The 27,824-nt window shown below is 36.3% G+C and overlaps 1 protein-coding gene across 1 annotated transcript in view; it reads left to right on the top strand.

Moving 5' to 3' along the window:
• ZSWIM5 (zinc finger SWIM-type containing 5) overlaps positions 1–27,824 on the top strand; it is a 137,042-nt gene that overhangs the window by 105,636 nt on the left and 3,582 nt on the right. The window contains exons 6-13 of the mRNA XM_006178437.2: positions 1,616–1,792; positions 4,643–4,789; positions 5,299–5,436; positions 6,814–7,074; positions 7,290–7,425; positions 8,258–8,415; positions 27,048–27,211; positions 27,708–27,789. Of these exons, the coding sequence (XP_006178499.2) occupies positions 1,616–1,792; positions 4,643–4,789; positions 5,299–5,436; positions 6,814–7,074; positions 7,290–7,425; positions 8,258–8,415; positions 27,048–27,211; positions 27,708–27,789 (1,263 nt within the window). The remainder of the gene's footprint in view (positions 1–1,615; positions 1,793–4,642; positions 4,790–5,298; positions 5,437–6,813; positions 7,075–7,289; positions 7,426–8,257; positions 8,416–27,047; positions 27,212–27,707; positions 27,790–27,824) is intronic.

Here is a 27,824-nt window from a genome sequence, read left to right as displayed (position 1 = left end):
TCGTCTCTTACGACTTTCCTGCTTGCTCGTTCCATCTAAGGTGCACTGGCCTCCTCACTGCCCTTAAACAGTCTAAATGTGTTCGCACCTCAGGATCTTAGTACGTGGTGTTCCTTTTGCCTGGAATGCTCTTCCCTCAGTTATGTCTAAGGCTTGCTCTTCAGTTCCTTCAAGTCTCTTGTCCAAACATTTACCTTATTAAAGACCATGCTATATAAAACAATAACCCCTACCCAACACCAGCTTGCCTTTCTCCCTAACTTTGCTTTAGTTTTTTCCATAGCCCTAATAACCATCTGATATATTTGCTGTATTATATGTTCATTCAACTATCTCACCCCATTTAAATGTAAAGATCCATGAAGGCAGGGACTTCTTATATCCTCAATACCAAGGACAGTACCTGCCATCTAGTAGGCACTCATTATTTGCTGATTTCAAAACATTTTGGGAGCCTAATCCCCACTGTGGGCTGAGCGGACCCACGTGGATTCTCAGTTCAGCAGAAGAGGGGCTTCGATTACAGCCAGTAGAAGGGTCATTGTGCTTCTACTGAGGGACAACATGATGGAAGAGCATTTCAGTAAACATCATCAGTGCTATTCTGATTTAATCCCCCTGGCCTGTACTCTAAGGAATGTATCAACTTCTAAAGAAATGACTAGAATCCAAGGACATTTGCTTAGTGGATGAATATGTTCATTTCTTTCAAGTACAGTCTGAATCCTCTGACTTTCCCTCCTGGTATTTTTGCACAGGCTCAGTAGATGCGCAGCTCATTTGGGCATCACTAGAAATATCTGTGTAGTACTTCAGGTCTTGATCCCAAAATAATTTCAACTGTTCTTAATCTGGCAGAGAGTCAGTTAAATGATCCTTTTTTTCCCCTTTAATTTCCTTAAATGCCATTTCCGTGAGTCCTTCTATATTCAATTTTATGATTGTATCTTCCATTTGGTCTTCCTACACACCACCCTAAAGAATTGGGCCTACTTTGTCTGCTGTTTCCCTGCAGCCCTTTTCCTGAAGAGAGATGGCATGGTAAGACTCCAATGAGAAAACAATTAGTCTTTGTCAGCATCAGTTTTTCTTATTAGAGAACAAGGTTGTAAGCCTGCAGATGTTAGTGTGGTAAAGGTACCAGAGTACACAGGGCTTCAGCTCTTTTTCAGCTATTACATCAATGTCACAGAGGTATGTAGTGTGAGAAGGGTTATGCTGTGAATAAGATAGGTTATGGGTTGGCCGGGGAAGTTACCTAGCGGCTTCTCTTTTCCTCTGGCCTCTATATAAGCAGTTTGTATCCTCATAACTGAGTGGTTGAGCATCACTGTCCCTCCTCTCTTTCATGTGGCTCTGCATCCTAGGAGAAACTGGCCTTCTATAGAAGTAGAAAGGGAGTCATAGATCTATGTAGAAAGGTTCTTCTCTTAGAGGGCACAGACACACTAAAAGCTATCCAATAAAGATGCAACACAACAAACACCCAGACAGTTGGCAGAGTGGCTGCTCTCACTAACCACACACTGCTGTCCATCCTCCCACCCTGAAGAAGACACCATGCTTAGAGCTTCAGATTACCCATCTTGAACTGCTGCATTTCTTTCTTCTCCAGATTCTTTATCCAGACCAAGACGGACAGTGTTCACTAGAGCCATTGAGGGCCGTGAACTGCATTGGCAGGACAGCCACTTACAACGAATAATCAGCAGTGATGTATATATAGCTCCTGCCTGCCAGCAGGAAAGCGAGAGACTACTCTTTAATTCCCAGGGTCAGCCACTGTGGCTTGGTAAGTGTACCTTTCCTACTCTAAGAATTTCAGAGCCCAGTCTCACCTCATGCCAGACCTGCATGAGCCATCTGTTTGGGTACCAGCAACGCAACTACAATTTGGACAGCTTCATACAGATCTTTTGGGGCCTTGACTAGGTCCTCAGGATATTTATATAAAGCTTGAGCCATTTGCATATGTACTCAGCTGAGGTACAGTAACCTCAAATAGAAGGATTTGTATTCTGTTTCCTAAGTTTGGGGAGGGGAAAGGAGTTAATAAATCTCAGAGTACTAACACAACCAATAGACATCAGTTCACAGGCTCTCTTAGCCAGCAGTTAACTGAGCAGCATTATAATCTACTCTGAAATTACATGTTTTGCTGAAAAGGCATGAACTTTAAAACTTAAATTACCCTGTACTAGTAGCTAAGGCACTATCTGCATTTGTCACCAAGCTGTCTCCCTTTCCTCATTCCTTCCTTGATCGTAACAGGATAGAGCTGTTCCACTGTGGACCCTCCTCTGGCCTTCTGTCAGTCTCTTCTTGACTTTATCACAGAATGCCCATCACAAACTAGACATTTTTTGTTAATATTCACTTTGAGTCTTACAACAATGACGTATGTTTTTATTACCATCTCCCAATTCCCTACCTCCATCCCTTACCCCATACCTTTGTCTTTCACAATATCTTGCTGGATCTGGATATGTGCCTGTCTGTCTCTTGAAAGCCTTGACTAAACTCACTGTGGGTCATTACCTGAAATTCCCTTTGATTATATTTCCTCTTCTCTGATCCAGCACTTCTAAAACATAAATCTAACAAAAATGTGAAAAAAAATACCTCATTAATAAATTTGTAAATCAAAACAACACTGAATTATCATGTTTTGATTGTCAAATGGTAAGGGATTTTTAAAATAAAGATAATTGGGTTTTGGTGCCAGAGAGGTTGCATAATGACAGGTAGGAATGTAAACGCTTACAGCATTTCAACAACACTTATCAGAAGCCTTTAAAATACATTCCTACCCTTTGATCCAGGAATTCTACATTTAGGAATTTATTCTGAGTTATAATTAACTTAAAAATGCATAAAGTTATGGGATTTATTCAAGTATGGATATAAATAATGTACAGATGAGAAAAATTGGAAACAATCTAAATGTCCAATAGATTGATTGACTCGGATAGTATACATATTTAGTGGAATGATATGTAATCATTTTTAATGTTATAGAAGTATATCTAATGATATGGAAAAATATTTACAATGTGTTATTAAGTGGAAAAACGAAGTTACAATAATTATATCATAACCTAATTTTTTAAAAGTTGTGGTATATTTATACAATGGAATATTACTGAGCCATAAAAAATAATAAAATAATGCCTTTTGCAGCAACATGGATGGACCTGGAGATTGTCATTCTAAGTGAAGTAAACCAGAAACAGAAAGAAAAATACCATATGATATCACTTATATGTGGAATCTAAAAAAAGACAAATGAATTTATTTACAGAACAGAAACAGACTCACAGACATAGAGAACAGACTTATTGTTACCAGGATAGGGAGGAAGGGAATGGGAAGGGATAAATTGGGAGTTCGAAATTTGCAGATACTAACTACTATATATAAAATAGATAAACAACAAGTTTCTACTATATAGCACAGGGAACTGTATTCAGTATCTTATAGTGACCTATAATGGGAAAGAATATGAAAACGAATATATGTATGTATATATATGACTGAACTATTATGCTGTACACCAGAAACTGACACATTGTAAACTGACTATACTTCAATTAAAAAAAAAATTAATTAAAAAATTAAAGAGTTAAGTGTAAAAATAATATCTCATTTTTATTAAAATGGAATAGAAAAATCTGTAGATAGATATATATAGTTCATAAAAATATATGAAAGTGGAAATAATCATTATCTCTGATTTTTTTTCTGTTTTGTTCCTCTATGTTTTCAAGATTTCTGCAATTATTTCTATAATTTTTAATGTTTCTTAAAAGAAGTCACAAAATAAACCATAAATCTCATTATAATCACTTCCTCATTTATAAGCCTTTGGTAGCCCTCTTTTATGCCTAAGGTAAATCCAGACTTCTCAGTATGGCATTCAAATCTCTTAACATTCCAGACTCTACCTTTTCACCCTGTCTCTAGCCACATAACCCAACTCTACACAGAACTACTTGCCATACTCTGAAGATGCTACATAAAATATCTTTCTATGATTTACTTATATGCCTTTGTTTATATGTTCCCTTTGCCAGGGGAATGCTTTTCCCTGTTTGTCTACCTATGTTAAATCTTGCTTGTCCTTACAAAGCATACAGCTCAAATATTATTTTCTTTCTGTGTGTATTTCTATCATGTCATTTCTTTTTAACTATTTTATAATGATCTGCTTATGTATCATTTGTGAGCTCTTTGAAGGAAATGACCATCTCTTATTCATCTTTGTATTTCCTTTGCCAAGCATACTACCTGGCATATAATAGGTTCTCAGGAAACATAAGATAAATAAATGAATGAGGCCTTTCCCTTTGTAAAGGTAGTTAGTTGCTACATTGAGTTCCCATAGTACATGTTCACAAAAGGGTACATTTTATTATCTAAGTTGTATGTCCCTTTTTACACCAAACCACTACACTGAGGCTACAAGGTATCTCCTTGGAGGTGGTGACTTATTCAACCGTATATCACTAAAAGATAAAATACGGTACACAGTAGACACCAGGTTGAATCTGAGGAACTGAACTAAACACAGTCTCCCTTTGTCAAGCATGGATTTTCCTGACTTGAAATTTTAACTCAACCAAAATATTTTCTCATCTGGTAGAGCATGTGCCTACAGCCTGTGCTCGGGTTGATGCCCTGCGTTCCCATGGTTACCCAAAAGAGGCCCTCAGACTCACGGTGGCCATTATCAATACTTTGAGGTTGCAGCAGCAACGGCAGCTGGAAATCTACAAGCATCAGAAGAAAGGTATAGTGATCGGGAGCCAACTTAACTCCTTAGGCTGAGACTGATAAGGATCCTCAGAGGCTGCAAGGCTGAGTACTTAATTTTCACTAAGTTTCATAGTGTGGCAGGGGCTGGGGGATTCTAGGTCATTCTACCTGCTTTGTGGAATGCCTCCATTTACAACTCTATGAATCTCAGTTTTCTTATCTGTAAAATGGGAATAATAATGCTGTCCTGCCTCTCTCACAGGGTGATCGAACCCACTAAAATCTGGTATAAGAAGACCCTTTTTAAACCATAAAGCTGTATCTACATATGTGTGCTACCGGCAGGCAACCTAAATGCATACCTCGTGGCCTTATAGCTGGCTGATAAGCTTGACCAGTCTTATCAACCTCAGCAAGACAATGACGAAAGCTTTATTTTGAGTCTCAGGGCCAGCGTCTGAAAGAGACTGAGGAAGAGACCAGGGTGAGACAGAGGGCATGTGTCTCTGTCACTCTCTAGAACTTTGACCTGCTTGTTTCTAGAACTGTTGCAGAGAGGAACTACAACCATCACAAACCTAGAAGGCTGGGTTGGCCACCCCCTGGATCCCATTGGCTGCCTGTTTCTCACTTTGACCGAGGCCTGCCGCGTGAATGATGATGGCTACCTGGAAGTGTCAGGTACAGGGGTCAGCCTGAGACAAGAGGAAACTACCCTTGGGAGCCCTCTCCTCCCTGACAGAGTCTGTTTTACCCTTTCTGCAGCCTTTTTTTCCTCTTTTCCATACTGGACCTCCCCTGAGAGGTTTCCAAGGTCTTTTTCTCTTTCCCACCTTCCTTTCCCACCTTGTGGACTGGCCCTGTCCTACCCACTCATTTTAGCTTGCCAGCCTTCCTTTGCTCCTCTCTCTTCCCTACCATGAATTCCTAAAGAGTGATCCAAGAGGAGTAAGAAGGGCTAGAGGGATTAGAGGAGTCAGAGGCCAAGTCCTCAGAGCAGTCTAAGTGGGAAAGAACTTCCATCAGGAGTGTGCATATCCCTTGCAGTTACATAGTACTCTCATGTTTCCCTTGAACATTCTTCCTCATGGTAGTTTTGTACCAATTTTACAAATGAGAAATAAAAGGGAAGTAATTTAGTAAAGTATCAAAGCATCAGGGACTTGAGACAGAATTGATTGTCCTTCCTTTATATCATCACTATATTGTATACATACATCTATTATAGTATTATAGTATTTAACACTCTGTGTATAAGTGATTATCTCTTACTAAATGTCAGGTCCATGAAAGCAAAAATTGTGACTTAGCTATGATCCCAGCACTTAATCCAATGCCTCCCATTTAATAGTCTTCCATAAATATTTTTCACATGAATGAAGGGGAAAAGGAAAGAAATTAAGACTCTGATTTTTAAACCTGTGCTCTCTTCTTGAAACTTTGAACCCAGAGGTGGAACATATAAAGTAATAATAGCATAGAAGTTGAAAGTGTCACAAAAGTAATAGTTTTAACTGAATGGATTCAGATTTCTCTACAAGGAGTGGCCCCAGTCCAAGTTAGGGCTACCCTATCTTCCTTCTGATCCCCTGAAAAGGGAATCATTGTATTTGGTCTGTTTTATCTGCACAGTGACACTTAACATCTTGAAAACCTGAGGTTGTACTTGAGATTTTTTCACCACAGACATACACTTAGCTTCTGCCATATACCAGGCCCTGGAGGTACCTAGGGCAATAAGATAAAGTCTCCTTCCTTTAAGATTCTTACATTCTAGTGAAAGAGACAGACACAAAAATAGATAATTATAGTATTACTTAACATTCTAGCAAAAGATCAGTAGCATTCTATACTTCCCCAGCTGGCCTAGCCAGTTCTTGTATCAGGAAGGAGCAACCCTGTGTAATCTTTTTCCAGTATGTTTTTCTTACTGCTCTAGTGTTTGACTCAGCTTTCCTGTGTTAGCTATTGACCAAGCTGTATCCTAAAGTGGGAGGGAGAGAATCAGAAGAATCCATGGGGCCTGACCTAAGGAATCTGATGCCCTGTTGTCCTCAGATATGAGTGAAAACAGACCTCCTGTGTACCAGCATGTGCCTGTGGCTTCAGGCTGCCCAAACAGCCATGAGTCCTACCTGTCATTGGCCCTGGAAGTTGCTCTGATGGGGATGGGTCAACAGAGGGTGATGCCTGAAGGCCTCTACGCACAGGACAAGGTGTGCCGTAATGAGGAGCAGCTCCTGAGTCGACTCCAGGAGCTGCAGCTGGATGATGAGCTAGTGCAAACACTGCAGAAACAGTGCATCTTACTACTGGAAGGTAAGTAGAGGAGGGGCTGTTGTCACAGAGTCTTTGGCCTTTGACTATGGGTTCTCCTCTCTTAACAGAGCACAGGTACAGCAACATTTCTGACATTAAAGTGCAGTAAACATTACCATGGCTAGCAAACACGTGTGGGATCCTAAGGCTCAAGTCCATGCAGACAAATAAAAGCACACAGAGAAGTAACTGGCTGGCTTATCTTCTTCCTGCAGGAGGCCCCTTCAGCGGTCTGGGAGAAGTCATCCACCGAGAGAGTGTTCCCATGCATACCTTTGCCAAGTATTTGTTCTCAGCTCTGCTGCCTCATGATCCAGACCTGTCATATAAATTAGCCTTACGTGCCATGAGGTGGGTAGCCCTTTCCTAGCCCAGTTACCTCCACCAAAGCAGAAGTCATCAATGCTCTTTTTCTTTGTTTACCTCACTTTCTTTTCTTTCCCTCCTTTTCTATTTTATTGGATCTGCCACTGGCCTGCCCTAAAATGGCTCAGATATTTTCATATGATCTAGAATTCCTATCTGGGATGCCTTGCTGGGGACACACTTGCTCCCTGGCTATACTCTCAGTGGATTGTCTGAGGAAGCCCCTGAGTTTTAACAGATATGGAATACCCAAGACCTGAGTCTCTATGTTTTGGGGCCAGTTTGGAGTTGTAGCCCTTTCATACTTAATTAAATCATGGTTCCCAGACATAGATCACCAGATTCATCTGGGGAAGCAGAAATAAATCTAATCTATATCAAGACTTGAGAACAATGAGCTATGGGCATCCTGTTTCCAAACTGGAATAGGATCCTTGGTTCAGGCAGGCGGGCCTCCAGGGTACAGCAGACCATACAGAAGAATTTTTGTTAAACCATGAGGCTGAGAGAGCTCCTCAGCTCAACCACAAAGGACTGCTCAGGATTACTTGGCATATACTTTCTAAACTTTTAAAAATAATCTTACGACTTTTGAGCTGCCTTCAAACCCATCTGCAGTAAGGACTATTCAGCTTGAGTTCTACAAGTGACCAGGCACTCACCTCATATAAAGTACAGTATAGATTTTACAACTGTCAAAATTCTTCTTTAACCCTTTCCTGCCCGGTTCCTCCCCAACAAAAAACAAGCTTCCTTAAGGTGGCTCAGAATGGCAACGGTCTGGGTGGTAACTGATGATTCTTCCTGGATCTTCTAGGTTACCTGTTCTAGAAAACTCAACTTCTGCAGGTGACACTTCCCACCCTCACCATATGGTATCTGTGGTGCCCAGCCGTTATCCTCGCTGGTTCACCCTCGGACACTTGGAATCACAGCAGTGTGAACTGGCCTCCACCATGCTGACTGCTGCCAAAGGTGAGCACAGACAGACCTTAGGCTCCAGCTCCCCCGCTACGCCTGCCTGGTCATGGCCTGTCAAAGGCTTAGCCTGCAGTCTCCTGAAGAAGCTATTCATCCTCCCTTAACTAGTCAGAGTGGCAGGGATCCTCACTTTGATTGCTGCTATTAGAATGAACACCTGGGTCTAAGCCAGAGTTTTGCCCTGTTACTAACTGTAGGACTCGGAATGAAATCATCTTTAAGGTAACTTTTTTTTTTAATGAGGGGAGGTAATTCGGTTTATTTATTTATTTATTTTAATGGAGGTACTGGGGATTGAACTCAGGACCTCCTGCATGCTAGGCACCCTCTCCACTTAAGGTAACTTCTAAATCTAACCTTCCATATGATAAAATCACTATTTTTCTAAGCCTCCGGTTCAAAATCTATAAAATGGGGATCATTGTTAGTGAACCTGTCAGCTTCCCAGGGCCAATGAAAAATTCAGTGAAGTGATGACTAAGATGGAGCTCCAGATCTCTTTACAGATAATGAGAGTGTATAATTTTTCCAGGGCCCTGGTCAAAAGATAGGCAGTCCAAAGTGACTCAGGCTTTTGACCTCCCATACTTCACTTAGCGATGTAGGTTTCATCACAAACAAGTGAAAATAAACCCCAGGGAAGATACGATAGGATACTAGCTACCATGCACTGTGAGTATTTTTCTGATACCAGGAAACTACGTGGATTTTTCAAGCATTTTTAAAATTTAAAATAACTTAATGTTGTATATTCTTATTGCAAAAAAATGCATGCTTATTGTAGAAAAGATAAAAGACACATAAATCAATATAAAAATGATCAATAAACTAATATAAAAATTGAACAAAGAACATGATCAGACAGGTCACAGAAAAAAAGATAACATAGGACTTTTAAACAATTAAAATGCCTGCCCTCACTTGAGAAATACAAATTAAAATTACTCTGAGATAACATGTTTCACCAATCTTATTGGCAAAAATAATAAATTTGATAATAAACAACCATGTGGGAAGTGGAGGTGGCACTGGCCTGATATGGAGTGTCCGATCTCAAGCTGGGTAAGGATGACTACACATCCAAGATGTTCAAATAACCTCAAGCACAAGAAATATGAAGACGAATATACCAAGGCATATCATAATCAAATTGCTTATAACCAGTGGTAAAAGAAAAAAATCTTTCTTAAAAGCAACTAGAGGGAAAAAAGATATATTACATACAAAGAACAGAAGATAAGTATGAGAGCAGGTTTCTCATAGAAGCAGTGTAAGCCAGAAGAGAGTAGAGAAAAATCTTTAAAGTACTTTGAAGAAAACTTTTGACCTCGACTTCTATACCAGTAAAAATATCTTTCAAAAACAAAGGTTAAATAAAAATCTTTTTCAGAAAACCACAGTTGAATTAGAAATCAATGATAAAAAGATATGTGGCAAATCCACCAAAGTTTTGGATATTAAACCACACACTTCCACATAACTCACTGGACAAAGGGGAAAAAAACACAAGAAAATTAGAAAATGTTTTAAAGGGAATGAAAATGAAAGCACAACATATAAAAATTTGTGGATTGGACCACAAATTAGAAGGAAATTTTTAGTACTTAATGCCTTTATTTGAAAAGAAAAGGTTCAAATCATTGATCTCAGATTCTACTGTAAGAAACCAGAAAAAGGGCCTCTCTTGCTCCCTCACCTTCCAAGACGGTACACACACTCTGTCTGTGGAGTGTGTATCTGCTTTTACTTTAAACTGAACACCCAAACCCACACCTCTTGGTCTTTTCTCTTGCCTTCTGAGACAGCCTGCACTCTGTCTTTGGAGTATACATCTCTCTAAATAAATCTGCTTTTACTCAAAAAAATAAAAATGAAAGAAAGAAAATAAACCAGAAAAAGAAGAAAAAGTGAAACCCAAAGTAAGCAAAAGAAAGGAAGTAATAGAAATGAGAGCAGAAATCAATGAAATAGAGTATAGAAAAACAGAAAAATCAATGAAACAAAAAGCTAGTTCTAGAATAAACAAATGGGACCTAATGAAACTTACAAGCTTCTGCACAGCAAAGGAAACCATAAGTAAAACAAAAAGACAACCTACAGAATGGGAGAAAATCTTTGCAAATGAAACCAACAAAGGCTTGATCGCCACGATATATAAGTATCTCATACGATTTAATAAGAAACAACCAAACAACCCAATCCAAAGATGGGCAAAAGATCTGAACAAGCAATTCTTCAAGGAAGACATACAAATGATCAATAAGCACATGAAAAAATGCTCAATATCACTAATTATCAGAGAAATGCAAATCAAAACTACAGTGAGGTATCACCTCACACCAGTCAGAATGGCCATCATTCAAAAATCCACAAATGACAAATGCTGGAGAGGCTGTGGAGAAAGGGGAACCCTCTTACATTGCTGGTGGGAATGCAGTTTGGTGCAGCTACTATGGAAAACAGTATGGAGATTCCTCAAAAGACTAGGAATAGACTTACCGTATGACCCAGGAATCCCGCTCCTGGGCTTATATCCAGAATGAACCCTACTTCAGGATGACACCTGCACCCCAATGTTCATAGCAGCACTATTTACAATACCCAAGACATGGAAACAGCCTAAATGTCCATCAACAGATGACTGGATAAAGAAGATGTGGTATATTTATACAATGGAATACTATTCAGCCATAAAAACTGACAACATAACGCCATTTGAAGCAACATGGATACTCCTGGAGAATGTCATTCTAAGTGAAGTAAGCCAGAAAGAGAAAGAAAAATACCATATGAGATCACTCATATGTGGAATCTAAAAAACAAAGCATAAATACAAAACAGAAATAGACTCAGAGACATAGAATACAAACTTTGGTTGCCAAGGGGGTGGAGGGTGGGAAGGGATAGATGGGATTTTAAAATTGTAGAATAGATAAACAAGATTATACTGTAAAGCACAGGGAAATATACACAAGATCTTATGGTAGCTCACAGAGAAAAAAATGTGACAATGAATATATATATATGTTCATGTATAACTGAAAAATTGTGCTCTACACTGGAATTTGACACAGCATTGTAAAATGATTATAAATCAATAAAAAATCTTTAAAAAATTTAAAAAAGCTAGTTCTTTGAAAAGATAAATAAAATTGAAATCTCTGTCCAGACTGATCAAGAAAAAAAGAGAAAAGACAAAAATTACCAATATGAAGAATGAGAAAAGTGACATCACAACAAATTCCAATGACATTAAAGTGATAATAAGGGAATTTTATGAGCAACTTGATGCTAATAAATTCATCGTGGACTAATTCCTTGATTGATACAAACTACCAAAGCTCCCTCAAGAATAAATAAGAATAAGCTTAGTATATACCCAAAAGAATTTAAAATGTGGACTCAAACATATATTTGTATACCAGTGTTTTTAGCATTATTCATAGTAGCCAGAAGTTGGAAATAACTCAAATATCCATCAACAGATGAATGGATAAACAAAATGTAGTATATGTGTGTATGTATATACACATATAGATACACACACACACACACACACACACACACACACACACACACACACACTGGAATATTATTTAGCCATAAAAAGGAATGAAATTCTGATACATGCTACAACATGGATGAGCCTTGAAAACACTATGCTAAGTGAAAGAAGCCAGGCATAAAAAGATGAACACTGTATGATTCCACTTATATGAAATATCTAAAATAGCCACAGTGAAGAAACATCAGTTGATACTAAGCTAGTGGTTGAACATTTGATGAGGAACAGGATATTTACATAATCTCAAAGTATCTTTCTACATAATATTTATCAGTCATAAAGGGAAAAAGTATAACTCTATAAGAGAATAAATAAACCTGGCAGACATCACTTTAACAAAGTGGTCACAGTTAATATCATGAACTCATAGAGTCAGAATGTAAAATAGAAGAGAAATTCATAGAGACAGAAAGTGGAATAGAGAGGCCAGGGATAGGAGGAATTATATTTAATGGGTATAGAGTTTATATTTGGGATGATGAAAAAGTTCTGGAAATGGATAGTGGTTATGGTTGCACAATATTGTGAATGTATTTAATGTCACTAAATTATACCCTTAAATGGTTATAATGGTATATTTCATATTATGTGTATTTTACTACAGTAAAAAGAATAAGTAGAAATGAATTTTAAAGAAATTGAAAGTTAAAAATAGTTAAAAACCTTTCCACAAAGAAAATCCAGGCCTAAATGGCTTCACTGGCAAATTCTACCAAACACTTAAGGAAAATATAACAATTCTGTAACTCTTGCAGAAAATCGAAAAGGAGGAAATCTCAAGTCTATAAAACCAGCACTATCCTGATACCAAAATCAGACAAAAATTATAAAAAAGCAAACTCAGACTAATAACTCTCATGAGCAGAGGTGAAAAAATTCTTAATAAAAAATTTAACAGATTGACTCCAATAATGTAAAACAGGAAAATACAGCATAACCTTAATATAATCAAGTAAGATTTACCCTAAGAATGCCAGGTTGGTTTAACATTCAAAAATCAGTGACCGTATTTCACCATACTAACAGAATAAAAAAGAATACTCATATGACCATCTCAGTAATACAGAAAAAGCATTTGATAAAATCCAACATTTATTCCTAGTAAAAACAATTAAATCTCTAAACAAACTAGGAATAGAAGGGAACTTCCTCAGAGTGATAGCGGGCATCTATGATACAGCTACCCTTATACTTAATAGTAAGAGATTGAATGTTTTCTTCATAATATCAAGAACAAGGCAAAGATGGTTGCTTTTACCTCTTCTATTTCAATATCATACTGACAGTTCTAGCCATATTGCAATAAGACAATAAAAAGAAGTAAAAGATACCCAGATTAGAAAGAAAGAAGTAAAACTGTCTTTATTCTCTGATTCTCTGATGACATGATTGTCTATGTAAAAAATCCTATGGAATCTACAAAAAACTGTTAGAAAAAAAACCATTAGAACTAACAATGAGTTTAACAATGTTTCAGGATTCAAGATCAATATACAGAAATCAATGGTATTTCAATATACCAGCAATGAACAATCAGAAATTGAAATTTTTTAAATTATCATTGTAATAATACCAAGAAAACATGAAATACTTGAGAATAAACTTAACAAAAGATGTATAAGACCTATACAATAAAAATTATAAAACATTGCTGAAGAAATTAAAGACTTAAAGACATTGCACTCATGGATTGGAAGACTCAGTATTATTAAGATGTTGATTCTCAAAAAAAAAAAAAAAAGATGTTGATTCTTTACAAATTGATGTATATATTTAATGCAATCCCTACCAAAATCCTAACAGGCTTTTTTGGGTAGAAATTGATAATCTGATTCTAAAATTCAGAGGACCTAGAATTGCCAAAAAAAACTTTGCAAAAGAAAAACAAAGTGGGAAGACTAACACCACCTGATTTCAAGACTTATTATAAAGCTATAATAATCAATAAAGAGTTATTGGTATAATGATAGACAAATAGGTCAGTGAAAGAAAATAGAGTCCCAAAATAGACCCACACATATGGGATCACTTTATTTCAATAAAGGGGCAAAGACAATTCAGTTGAGGAAAAGAATAGTCTTTCAACAAATGGTACAACATATACAAAAATTGCTTATGATGGATCAAGGACCTAAATGTAAAAGCTAAAACTATAAAACTTTTAGACAAAAACACAGGACAAAATCATTTTCATTTTTAGTTGGGCAAAGATTTCTTAGATAAAACACTAAATGCACAATCTATAAAAGAAAAAATTGGCAAATTGGACTTACAGAAATTAAGAACTTCTGCTCTGTGAAAGTCACTATTGAGAATGAAAAGATGAGCCACACAGCCTGGGAGAAATATTTGCAAATCACATACCTCATAAAGAACTCTCAAAACTCAATAGAAAGAAAATGAACAACTCTTTTTTCTTTTAATGGACAAATAACCAAAGATACACTCCACCAAAGAAAATACTCTGCTGGTAAATGAAAACGTGCTGACTATCACTAGTCCTTAGGGAGATGCAAAGTAAAACCACAATAAGAGAAAGGCTAAAATTCTAAAAACAAAAAGCAACCATGACAAAGACTGACTGTAGCAAAGACTAGCAAGGATGTAGTGCAGCTGGAGCTCTTGTACATTGAAGGCAGCAATATAAGTTGAAGAAGCACTTTGGTAAACCATTTGGCAGTTTCTTTAAAAGTTAGACACCTACAGATATGATCCTGGCATTCCAGGACGCAAAAGAAATGAAAGCATATATCCATACAAAGACTTCAATGTGAATGTTCAGAGCAGCTTTATTTTTAACTCAAAACTGAAAACAATCCAAATTTTCATTAACAGTTGAATGGATACTAACCATACAGTGGCTACTATTCAGTAACGAAAAGGAATGTACTATTGATACATACTACCTACTATTGGATGAGTCTCAGAATAATTATGCTAAGTGAAAGAAGCCAAACCAAAGGAAAACAGAACATACTGTATTATTCCATTTATATAAAATTCTAGAAATGCCCATTATAGTGAGAGAAAAAAGATGAGTGGTTTCCTGGGAATGGGAGCTGGTGTAGGATAGGATGGAAGGGAAGAAGGGGTTACCAAGGGCCACAAGGAAATTTGGGGGCAATGGATATATTCATTATATTGATGTGGGGATGGTTTCTTAGGGCATACATTTATCAAAGTTTATCAAATTGTACATTTTAAATATGTGTTGATTATTGTATGTCAATTACACCTCAATAAAGCTGTGAATAATATTAATAAGTAATGATAGCAACTGATTATAGCCCATTGAGTAAAATAGGTACTCATGAGTTTTATACTGATATGAATAATAGATGAGTGGAGTGGAATGCCAAATGATGATTATGGAAGGAATGATGAAATAAGAATATACAATTTGGCAACCATATAATACTTAATTCAGTCTAGAAACATCAGTAGATATTAAAACTAGTGGGTGAACATTTGATGGGGGATATTTACGTAGTATCAAAGTATATCTCCACAAAATACTTGTCAATCATAAAGAAAAAATGTGTAACTTTAGAGAAACCATGGCATACATTGCTTTAATCAAGTGATCACAGTTAATATCAGTTATGGGTCAAGTCAAAATCATATATTACCTGACAAGAAGCAATAAGAATTCAGCATCACTTCTTTGATATTACGCCAAAAATGCAAACCTCCATCTAATCATGAGGAAACATCACACATACCCAAATTCAAGGAAATTCTACAAAATTAGTAGTCTAATCTGCAAAAGTGTCAAGGTCATGAATGTCAAAGGAAGACTGAAAAGTTTTTCCAAATTGTCAAAGACTGAAAAGATATGACAAACTAAACGTAAATCGTAATTTTGTACAAAATCTTATACACACTTACACAAGATCACATTATGTTTAATTTGTCATGTCTCTTTAGGTGATACTAATATATCAGTACAAATTTTGTGATTTTGATGGTTATGTTGCAGAAGAGTATGTAGAAGAGTATCCTTGCTTGCCAGAAATAGACTGCAATATTCAGGAGTGATGGGGTATCAAATCAGTTACTTTCAAGTGGTTCGGGGAGTTGGGAGGAGAAAAGATGATGCTTGTAGTAAGTTTGAAATTATTTCAAAATAAAAGAAAACATTTTGATAAAACATTGTGTTTGCAAAGGTGTAGAGTGGGAGTATAGATTGGTAATCTTTTGTGGAGGGCAATGTGGCATATCCATCAAACTTACAATGTACATAGCCTTTGATCCAACAATTTCACATCCTGAATTTTATCTTACAAATATATTTGTACAAATATGAAATGATGTTTGTACAAAGTTATTCACTCCAACCTTATTTGCAATTGCAAAGTGTAAGTACTAAAGAATAAGTTATGGGAATTAACACCACATAGGACTTGAAATAATAGAAAGACAAAGTGTTGAAGTTTTACAGGGACAACAATGACCAGAACTAATGAAGAATAGAAATTTTTTGGAGGGCAGAAATTGAAGATGTTGACATGACCATGACTAAAGGCATTCAACAGTGAAGCACCATGAATATGCCACTGACTGGTTTGTTATTCGTGAAACAAGCTAGATTATGCCATGAAAGACTGAACCTTTAAGGTGAGTATAGAATATGAGAAGATTGGCTGCAGAAATTTCAGAAGTATTACGGTATAAAATAGCTGGACAACAATGATGAAAAAGCTTCTCTTCATGAAGTAGATGAAAATTATCTTGACAGTTTGATGTTTCAAAAGTTGTTCACAACTTATTCTTAGTATGTAAACAAAAAAGCATGGATAATCAAAGAAATATCTTCTACCTGGCTCAATAATCTGTACCAAAGGCATGAGCTCACAAGCTGGAATGGAAGACAAATATATAGTCATTCCTGGACCACTACTTCCCATACACCTCATGAACTTCTTGTGACCGAGAAATTTTACTCCCAATGACGAGCAAATATAAATATTTATTTTTTTATTTTCATACTGTGTACTTGCAGTGGGTAACTTCCGAGTCTTCCTAAAAGAATTACTGCAGAAACTTGATCAGGTATACCTTAATGATGCCATTTACATTTGCTGATACTTGGAATACCATTGATAAATATTTAGCACAGACTATGGCTTACAATAGTGTTTGAAAGTAAACTTGTAGATAAGGGTTTTGAAGGTTTTTGTGTCACTAATGAGAAGATATATAGTCTCACTACTTATACTAAAATTTGCATAAAGTCTAAATAAGTCAAAGCCTTGCTACTCAAAGTGTGGTCAGTGGACAAGCAACATCAACATGACTTGGAAGCTTGTTAGAAATGCAAATTCCCAGACCCAACTTCAGACCTACTAAATCAGAATCTCTATGGGTGTAGCCCAAGAATCTTACGTTTGAACAAATTCTTCAGACGATTTTCCATGCCTACTAAGGTTGTAGAAGCACTGAGTGAGAACAAGCTGACATTGAAAAATACTGAATATTATAAGTTACATACCTGTTGTACATTCCCTGCAAGATAGAAAAATTGCTAAACTAGTATTAACCCAAAGAAGCATGAATCTAGTAATGATGATAATGATGAGATGTGAGATGTAATACAGATGAAAAAAAATTTCCATAGACAGTATGGGGGAAATGTATGCTCATTTATTAGTGAAAAGGGATTATGGCTGCTCACTTAATTGGAAGAGACTGCTTATTTAGAAATCTGTATTAATGAGAGACATTATGCTAGAACTACACCTTTTTTAAGGATTTCTATTGTAGTGTTGTATCATCATTAAAGAATCACTTTCCTGGCCATCATTAAATACCCAGCTCTAATCTTTGGTGACAGTGATAGCAATGAGAATGAAGCCTTTTGTCCAAGATCCTCAAGAAACCAGATGGAAGAAGTATTTATTGTATGCTTGTGTATAGATACTTAGCTTGATTTGAGGTTTTATTGAATGTTTTCCTTATGAATAAAGAATACTAAGTATTTGTGGTCTATATCACACTATTTCATTTATCAGTTTATTACTATGTCAAAACTACAATATTAATTTTACTATTTGTCCTACCTATTGTGAATGTTCATACTTTCACTGCACAAATAGTAATATGTTTAATTATGGAATGCTGCCCCAGACCCTCTGTGGGTATTAAATATAGTATATGCACAAATTATCTTTATGTAGTTTTAAAAATAATGAATTTCAAATGCATTCAGAACCCAGGGGTTTTGAATAAGCAGTTGTGGACCTATACATACATAAATGGGATACTCTGTAGCCATTTATTTTAAAAAAAGAACAAGAAGCTCTTTATGTCCTGATGTGGAGTAATCTCCAAGATATTCTGATATGTAGGGGGAAAATGACATGCAAATCTGTATATACCATGCTACCACTTGTGGAGTTTTTTTTTTTTAAGAGAGAGGAAATAAAGTATTTCCTTATTATGCATAGAATATCCTGGAGGGTAAAACAAAAACTGATAATATTGGTTGCTTATAAGATTAGAGTTGGGTGAATGAGGGTCAGAGGTAAAGGGGAGAAATAGTTTTTCATTATTTACCTTTTGTATCTTTTCTACATTGAGCCATGGTGACTATTTCCAAAATTTAGAATTATAAATGTGAAAAGAATCATCTCAAACTGAAATGCAAAAATGAGAAATGAAATGAGAAAAAAGAATGGGGGCAGGGGGGTCCAGAACAGAATATCTGAGAACTATGAGACAATTATGAAAGATATATAATATATACAGTATATTCTGCAATACCAGGAGAAGAATGAAAAGAGAGAAGAAATATCTGAAGTAATAATGGCTAGAATTTTCCAAAATTAGTAACAGAAACCAGAGCACAGATCTAGAAAGCTCAAAGAACGCCAAGCAGGATGAATATCAAAAAATTTTCTCCTAAGCATATCCTGTTCAAACTGCAAAGAATCACAGACCAAAAAGAAAATCTTGAAAGAAGCCAGAGAACAAGATCACCTTACCTATAGAGAAATAAGGATAAGAATTATATCACCTTCACTTTACAAACCATGTAAGCAAGGGAGAGTGAGGTGAAATATTTAAAATGTTGTAAGAAAAAAAACACCAACCTAGAATTCAGTATCGATAAGTAAATTATCCTTCAAAAGTGAAGGAGAAATAAAGACTGTCTCAGACAAAAACTGAGGGACTTTATTGCCAGAGACAATAAAGTACTTGCAAGAAGTCCTTCAGAGGGAAGGAAAATGATATAGATCTGAGATTCAGATCTATGTAAAAAAAAGGAAGAGTGTTAGAAAGGAATAAATGAAGGTAAAATAAATCATTTGGGTTATTTTTTAATTCTTAATTGAACTAATAATTTTTTAATTCTTAATTGAACTACTGCTTGTTCAGAATAATAATAGGAATGTATTGGGTTACTGCAGCTTAAAGATAAATGAAGTCAATGAAAGCAGTGATGTTACAGACAGAGGGGAGAAGTGAGAATGCTATTATAAGGTACCTTATGAAGTGGTATACTTATTTGAAAATAGATGAGTTGTAAATATATACTACAACTCCAAGGCAAACACTAAAATAATCTTTTAAAGAAATAAGATCATGAGACGAGAAAACTGAATCATGGAAAATCCTCAGTTTAAACCAGATAAGTCAGAAAAAGTGAAAGATTTTTTTTAAAATCAAGAAACAAAAAATGCAATGAGTAAAGAACAATTACAAATGTGGTAGATATTAAACTGTATCAATAATCACTTTAAATGTGAATTGTTTAAATTAAATTGGATTTAAAAAAAAAAAAAAAGACCCAACTATATGTTGTCTACAAGAAACCCACTTTAAATATAAAGACATAGATTGAAAGTAAAAGGGAGAGGATCGATGACCTAAATACAAGAGCTAAAGACCTAAATACAAGAGCTAAAGCCATAAATTTCATAAGAGAAAACAGGAGTAAATCTTCATGTCCTCAGATTTGGCAATGAATTCTTAGGTATAACACCAAAAGCATGAGCAGCAAAAGAAAAGAATAAATCAGACCTCATGAAAATTAAAAACTTTTGTTCATCAAAGGACATTATCAAGAAAGTGAAAAGACAACAATATGTTTATAAACTGTATATGTGATAAGGGTTTAATATACAGAATATATTAAGAACTACAACTCAAAAACAAAAAGACAAATGACTGAATTTAAAAATAGGCAAAAGACTTGAAGAGACTGTTCTCCAAAGAAGATATACAAATGGCTAATAAGCACATGAAAGAAAGGTCAACATCATTAGTCGTTAGGGAAATGAAAGTTAAGACCACAATGAGATACCACTTCACACCCACTAAGATAGCTATTATTTTTTTAAAAAAATTTTTTAAATAACAAGTGTTGATGAAGATGTGGGGAAATTGGAATCCTTGTACATTGCTGGTGGGAGTGTAAAGTGGTGCAGCACTGTGGAAAATAGTGTGATGGTTCCTGAAAATTTTAAACAAAATTAACATATGATCCAGCAATTACACTCCTAGTTATATACCCAGAAGAATTAAAAACAAGGACTCAGACGGGTAATTTATATGCCAGTATTCATTGCAGCATTATTCACAATAGCCAAAAGTTGGAAACAACCCAAGTGGCCATCAGCATGTGAATGGATAAACAAAGTGGTATATACATACAGTGGAACATTATTATCAAGTCATAAAAAATGATGTTCTGATAACATGCTACAACATGGAGGAACCTTGAAGACGTTATGCTAAGTGAAATAATCTAGATACAAAAGAATAATTATTGTATGATTCCACTTACATAGGCAAATTATATTCCACTTATATAGGCAAATTAATAAAGACAGAAAGTAGAATAGCAGTTACCAGGGGCTAAAGGGAGAGGCAGTGGTGAATTAATGCCAATGGGTACAGAGTTTCTGTTTCGTGTGGTGAAAAAGTTTTGGAAATAGATAGTGCTGATATTTACACAACATTATGAATGTGATTAATACCACTCAATCATACACTTAAAGTGGTTGAAATAGCAAGTTTTATTGTATATTTTTACTATAATTAATTACTAGATAGATAAAGGAACTAATAAAGAGGCAGTGTTAAAACAAGCTAATAGACTCTAAATGCAAACACTAAATAGCACTGGGCCTCATTTTTATCCCAGTACCTTTAGGCAGATACTTAACTCTTCTATAATTGAGTTTCTGTGCTTTACCTTTCCATATATTTTCTACTAAAAACAGAGGCCAGGGCTTAAAAACAAACAAACCACACATATTAGGTGTTGCAAGCACTCTTGCTCTCACTCTCCATACCCTGTAGACTCACTACCAAACTAACTGCACTGAAAGCAGAAAGACTCTGGAAAAGATGCTCTCCCAGGAAAACATGCATACTAATTGAGCCGGTTTGTTATTTTCATCTCTAAAATTGTCTCTTAACCACAGATTCCTTCAACAACAATAAAGTATGGAGAAAGGTATACATGTTAACACAATTCAAGAGAAACCTGGAGTACCTGTATTAATTTCAGACAAAGCACACTTCAATACATGGAAAATTATCAGGGATAAAGAGGAGCATTACATAGTGGTAGATACGTCAGTTCTCTGAGAAGTCGTAATAATCCTTAATGTATATGCATCTAACAACAAAGCATCAAAATATGTGAGGCAAAAACTGATAGAACTGCAAGGAGAAATGGACAAATCAATTATTATAGTTGGAAAATTCAAAATATCTCTATCAGTAATTGATAGATCCAGCAGGCAGAAAATCAGTAAGGTGTACTTGAACTGAACAGCACTATCAATTAACTGGATATAATTAACGTTTACAAAATACTTCATCAGACGACCATCAGAATACACATTCTTTTCGAGCTCACACTGAACATTCACCAAGATAGACCACATTCTGAACCATAAAACACACCTCAATAAATTCAGAAGAATAGAAATCATACAAGGTATGCTCTCAGATCACAGTGGAATTAAACTAGAAATTAATAATGGAAGGAAAACTAGAAAATCCCCAAATATGTGGCGTTTAAACAACATACTTCTAAGTAACACACATGTCAAAGACAAAATCTCAAGAGAAATTTTTAAATATTTTGAACTAAATGAACATTAAAATACAACTGGTCAAAAGTATAGGATGTAGAGAAAGCAGTGCTTGGAGGGAAATTTTGTAGCATTAAATGCATATGTTAGAAAAGAAAGAAGATTTAATACGAATAATCTATAACCTCACACCTGTTAGAATGGCTGTTATCAAAAAGACAAGAGATACGGAGTGCACTGTTGGTGGGAATGTAAATTGGTAGAGCCACTCTGGAAAATAGTATGGAGGTTCCTCAAAAAAATAAAAGTAGAACTACCATGTATGATCTAGCAATCCTACATCTGGACATATATCCAAAGGACATGAAATCACTATCTCAAAGAGATATCTGCATTCCCATGTTCATTACATTGCAGCATTATTCAAATAGCCAAGATTTGGAAACAACATAAGTGTCCATTGACAGATGAATGGATAAAGGAAGTGTAGTATACATACATACACATACACACACATGCACATACAATGAAATACTATTCAGCGATCAATAAGAAGGAAATCAATCATTTGCAACAATATAGATGAACCTTGGGGGCACTATGCTAAGTAAAATAAGTCAGAGAAAGACAAATGTATGATCTCACATATGTGGAATCTAAAAAAAGCTGAACTGTAGAAACAGTAGATTGGTGGTTTCCAGGGGAAGGAGGTGGAAGAAATGAGGTGATGTTGGCCAAAGGATACAAACTTCCAGTTATAGGATAGATAAGTTCTGGGGATCTGATGTACAGCAATGGTGACTATAGTTAACTTTATTGTACACTTGAAATTTGCTAAGAGAATAGATCTTAAACGTTCTCACCTCAATGAAAAAAAAAAAGGTAACTGTGAGGTGATAGATATGTTAAGTAACCTTATTTTGGTAATCATTTGCAATAAATATATCAAATCACATTATACAACTTAAACTAACAGAGTATTATATGTCAATTATGTCTCAGTAAAGTCAGAGAACTAACAGTAGCTGACTTCAAGACTTAAAATAAAGCTATAGTAATCAAACTGTGGCATTGGCAAAAGAACAAACAAGTAGTTCAGTGGGACAGAATAGAGAGCTCAGAAACAGACCCACACGAATATAGTCAGCTGATCTTTGGCAGAGGAGCAAAGGATAGTCTTTTCAACAAATGGTACTGGGAGAACTGTACATCCACATTTTAAAAAATGATTATAGACACTGATCTTACACCTTTTACAAAAATTAATTCAAAATGGATCATAGACATAAAGGTAAAACACAAAACTATAAAACTTCTAGAAGATAACATAGGAGAAAAATCTAGGTGACCTTGGGTTTGGCAATTACTTTTTAAAATATGACACCAAAATCACAATCCATGAAAGAAAAATTGATAAGTAGGACTTCGCTAAATTTTAAAACTTATGTGAAAAGCACTGTTAAGAAATTGAAGACAAGCCATAGACTGGGAGAAAATATTTGCAAAACACATCTGATAAAGGACTTGTATCCCAAGTATACAAATAACTCTTAAAACTCAGCAATAAGGAAAATAAACAACTGGAATTTTAAATGCACTAAAGACCTGAACTTATCCCTCACCAAAAAAGATATATGGATAGCAAACAAGCATATAAAAAGACACTTAGCATGATATGTCATTAGGGAAATGCAAATTAAAACAAAAGCTAGATACCACTACGTATCTGTTGGAATGGCTAAAATCCAAAACACTGACAACACCAAACATTGGTGAGGGTGTGGAGCAACAGGGACTCTCATTCATTCCTGGTGAGACTGCAAAAGGTCCAGCCACTTTGGAAGACAGTTTGGCAGTTTTTTTGCAAAGTCAAACATAGTGTAACCATATGATCCAGCAATCATGTTCCTAGGTATTTCCCCCAATGAGTTGGAAACTCATGTCCACACAATAACCAGCACACAAATGTTTATAGCAGCTTTATTTGTAATTGCCAAAAACTGGAAGCAACTAAGATGCCCTGCAGTAGATAAATGGATAAAAAAAAAATACAAAGGTAGTCGATACAGTGGAGTATTATTTACCAGTCAAAAATGAGCTACCCTTCAATAATTGGTTCTAGGAAAACTGAACAACTCTTGCAAAGGAATGAAATTAGAACATTCTCTAACACCATATACAAAAATAAACTCAAAATGGATTAAAGACCTAAATGTAAAACCAGAAACCATAAAACTCCTTGAAGAAAATGTAGGCAGAAAATTCTTTGACATAACTTGTAACAGTATTTTTTTGGATCTGTCTCCTAAAGTAAAGGAAATAAAAAGTACAAATAAGCAAATGGGACCTAATTAAACTTAAATTTTTTGCACAGCACAGGATTCCATCAACAAAACAAAAAGACAGCATACTGAATGGGAGAAAATACTTGCAAATAATATGACCCATAGGGGTTAAATCCAAAATATATAAACAGCTCTTACAACGTAACATCAAAAAAACAATTTAAAAATGGGCAGAAGACCTGAATAGACATTTTTCCAAAAAAGAAATACAGATGGTCAACAGGCACATGAAAAGATACACATCATCATTAATCATCAGAGAAATGCAAATTAAAACCACAATGAGATATCACCTCACACCTGTCAGAATAACTATCATCAAAAAGAACACAACTAACAAATTTTGATAAGGATTTGGAGAAAAGGGAACCCTCATTCCCTGTTGGTGAGAATGCAAATGAAAGTGGTGCAGCCACTGGAAAATGGTACAGAGGTGTCTCAAAGAACTGTAAATAGAATTCCACTCCTACATATATATCCGAAAAATACTAAAACACTAATTCAAAAAGATACATGCACCCCGATGTCCATAGCAGCACTGTTCATAATAGTCAAGATATGGAATCAACCTAAGTGTCCATCAACAGATGACTGGATAAAGAAGATATGCTATATACACGCAATGGAATAGTTCTCAGCCATAAAAAATGAAATTTTGCCATTTGCAACAACATGGATGGATATGGAGGATCTTAGTTATGCTAAGTAAATTAAGTCAGACAGAGGAAAACAAATACTGTATGATACCACTTACATGTGGAATCTAAGAAATACAACTAATGAATATAACAAAAAAGAAACAGATATAGAGAACAAACTTGCATTTACCAGAGGGGAGCAGGGAGCGGCATGATAAAGGGAGGGGATTAAGAGGTGCAAACTACTGTATATAAAGTAAATAAGCTACAAGGATGCATTGTAGGAATATAGCCAATATTTTATAACAACTATAAATGGACTATAACCTTTAAAAATTGTGAATCACTGTGTTGTACACCTGAAACTTATGTAATATTGTACATGAACTATACCTCAATAAGAAAAAAAAAAGAAATGAGCTACCAAGCCTCAGAAAGATATGAAGGAACCTTAAATGTATATTGTTCAGTGAAGGAAGCCATTCTGTAAAGGTTACATACTATGATTCCAAATCTGTGATATTGTGCAAAAGGCAAAACTATAGACAGTAAAAGGATCAGCAGTCTCGGGAGGAATGAGGAGAGGGATGAAAAAGTGGAGCACAGGAAGTTTATAGAGCAATGAATCTATTTTGTATGATACAGTAATAGTGGATCCATGATACTATGCATTTGTCAAAACCCCTAGAAGAGGGCGGAGGCCCCATTCCTGGGAATCCCCGCCCCTTCCCCAAAGTAGTTGGAATTATCCTCCCACTTGTCAGCATATGAAAACTAGCAGCACCGCACCTCGCAGTCACTCTCTCACCTTCTGAGATGGCCTGCACTCTGTCTATGGAGTGTACACCTCTCTGAATAAATCTCCTTTTACTTAACTAAAAAAGAAAAAAAAAAACCCATAGAGTGAACTATGGACTTTAGTTAGTAATAATTATCAGCATTAGTTCATCATATGGACCACACCAGTGTAAGACATTAATAATAGAGGAAACTGGAAGAGGAGACAGTGAGTATATGAGAACTCTCTGTACTACCTGCGCAATCTTCTGTAAACCTAAAACCACTTTAAGAACAAAGTCTATAAATTTTTTTAGTTGTTTTTAAAGATGACAGAAGAAAGAAAGGTAATCTCTCTCATAATCCTGACACTCAAAGATTACTACTGCTAAGACAGTGTTACAAATATTCCCGGATATTTTCCGTTCATATATGTGCGCACACATATGCTGTACACACACTGCTACTTATCTTTTTTTATATAAAAGTAGAATCATAGAATATTAACTGTACACAAATTGTTTATAATTCTCACAACCACCTTAGAAGGTTATTGTTTTCATTTTATAGCCTAAGTAACGGATCTGGCAGCTGGCTGAACTGGATCTGTTCCCGATGTATTACTCCAGAGCCTGTGTGCTCTTACCACTGCATCTCTTTGTAAAACATAAGAGCTATTCTTTGTTCTATCTCTATTTCACATTTTACCCCTTCATAAGATACACCAGTCTCTCACATACTCTACTGCCTTCATGCAGTGACCTTCACTTCATGGTATATGTAGCATTCCTGCAGTATATTCCTTAACTCTGTGCACTCATACTTGCCTACTGAATAGGAAGTGGGGGCCAACTCCTTTTGCTCCAGGGAGCTGTGCTGAGAGGCAAACTATGGGACTGGCATCCTTTTTTTGGCAATAATATGGCTTCCTTCTCCTCTATAAGTAGCTCTCAAAACTCAGGTGTTCAAGGAGATTATTTCTGGGACCTAAAGATCCTGAGGGAAAAGAGGGTGAAGGGTGGAGGAAAATGAAAAGGTGGAAAGAAGTGAATTCACGTGGGTGCCTGGGAAAGGAAGGAGCCTTCAGTAGGTTCAGTGGAGACAGCTTGACCACCCAGAAGGGATGGTAGCATTCAGAAGCATTCATTGCACTGATAGCAGCCAGTTCAACCAGTACCTGTTGTGATCAGCTGACTGTTCAGGGAAATTTTAAAGAAGACCTTGCTCCTGCCCCTTCTCTTGGCACCTGTAGGGGACACTCTGAGGCTCCGAACAATCCTGGAAGCAATACAGAAGCACATCCATTCTTCCTCCCTCATCTTCAAACTGGCCCAAGATGCATTCAAGATTGCTACTCCCACAGACAGTAGTACAGACAGCACCCTGCTCAATGTGGCCCTGGAGCTGGGGTTACAGGTATGAAAGAGGAGTGGGCCATCCCCACTTTAGTCTTCTGGGCAGTAACAATTGGTAGAAGATAAGATCCCAGGGAACTGGACTGGGCAGGGTCAGGTCTGGTTCCTTCTGTGTCCCCAGAACACAACTTCCAGGCTAGACAGAAGGTAAGGACTCAATCTGGGGCTCTGTTTTGAAGTTAAGGCCAGTTAAGTTAAGCAGTGTAGCTTTAGGCTCCACAGGGTCCCCGTCTTCTCCCTACCACACCCCCATTCCTCCAAGTCAAGCAGTGTATGGTAATAAGGGCTTTAGTCATTACAGGTCATCAGAGAAATCTTCTATCTGGTGGGAGGGGTAGTGCAGAAATTAAACTTGTCTCTGTATTTATCAGAGGAGAGATAGCTGTTTAAAGCACCAATAAATACTTGTTGCATAAATGAATGGCAAAGGGAAGTGGGGAGGGGGAAGTTATAGCCGTTACACTTAGCCCACTGGGAATGCCTCTTTTTTTGCCCAGGTGATGAGGATGACCTTATCAACCCTTAACTGGAGGCGCCGGGAGATGGTGCGGTGGTTGGTGACATGTGCTACAGAAGTGGGTGAGTCTCCCACCTCCCTCTACCCCCAGGGGAAA

Source organism: Camelus ferus, chromosome 13, assembly GCF_009834535.1.
Source record: "Camelus ferus isolate YT-003-E chromosome 13, BCGSAC_Cfer_1.0, whole genome shotgun sequence".
NCBI lineage: Eukaryota > Metazoa > Chordata > Mammalia > Artiodactyla > Camelidae > Camelus > Camelus ferus.
Note: the sequence above shows the minus strand (reverse complement) of the source record. Positions and strands in the feature narration are given on the sequence as shown.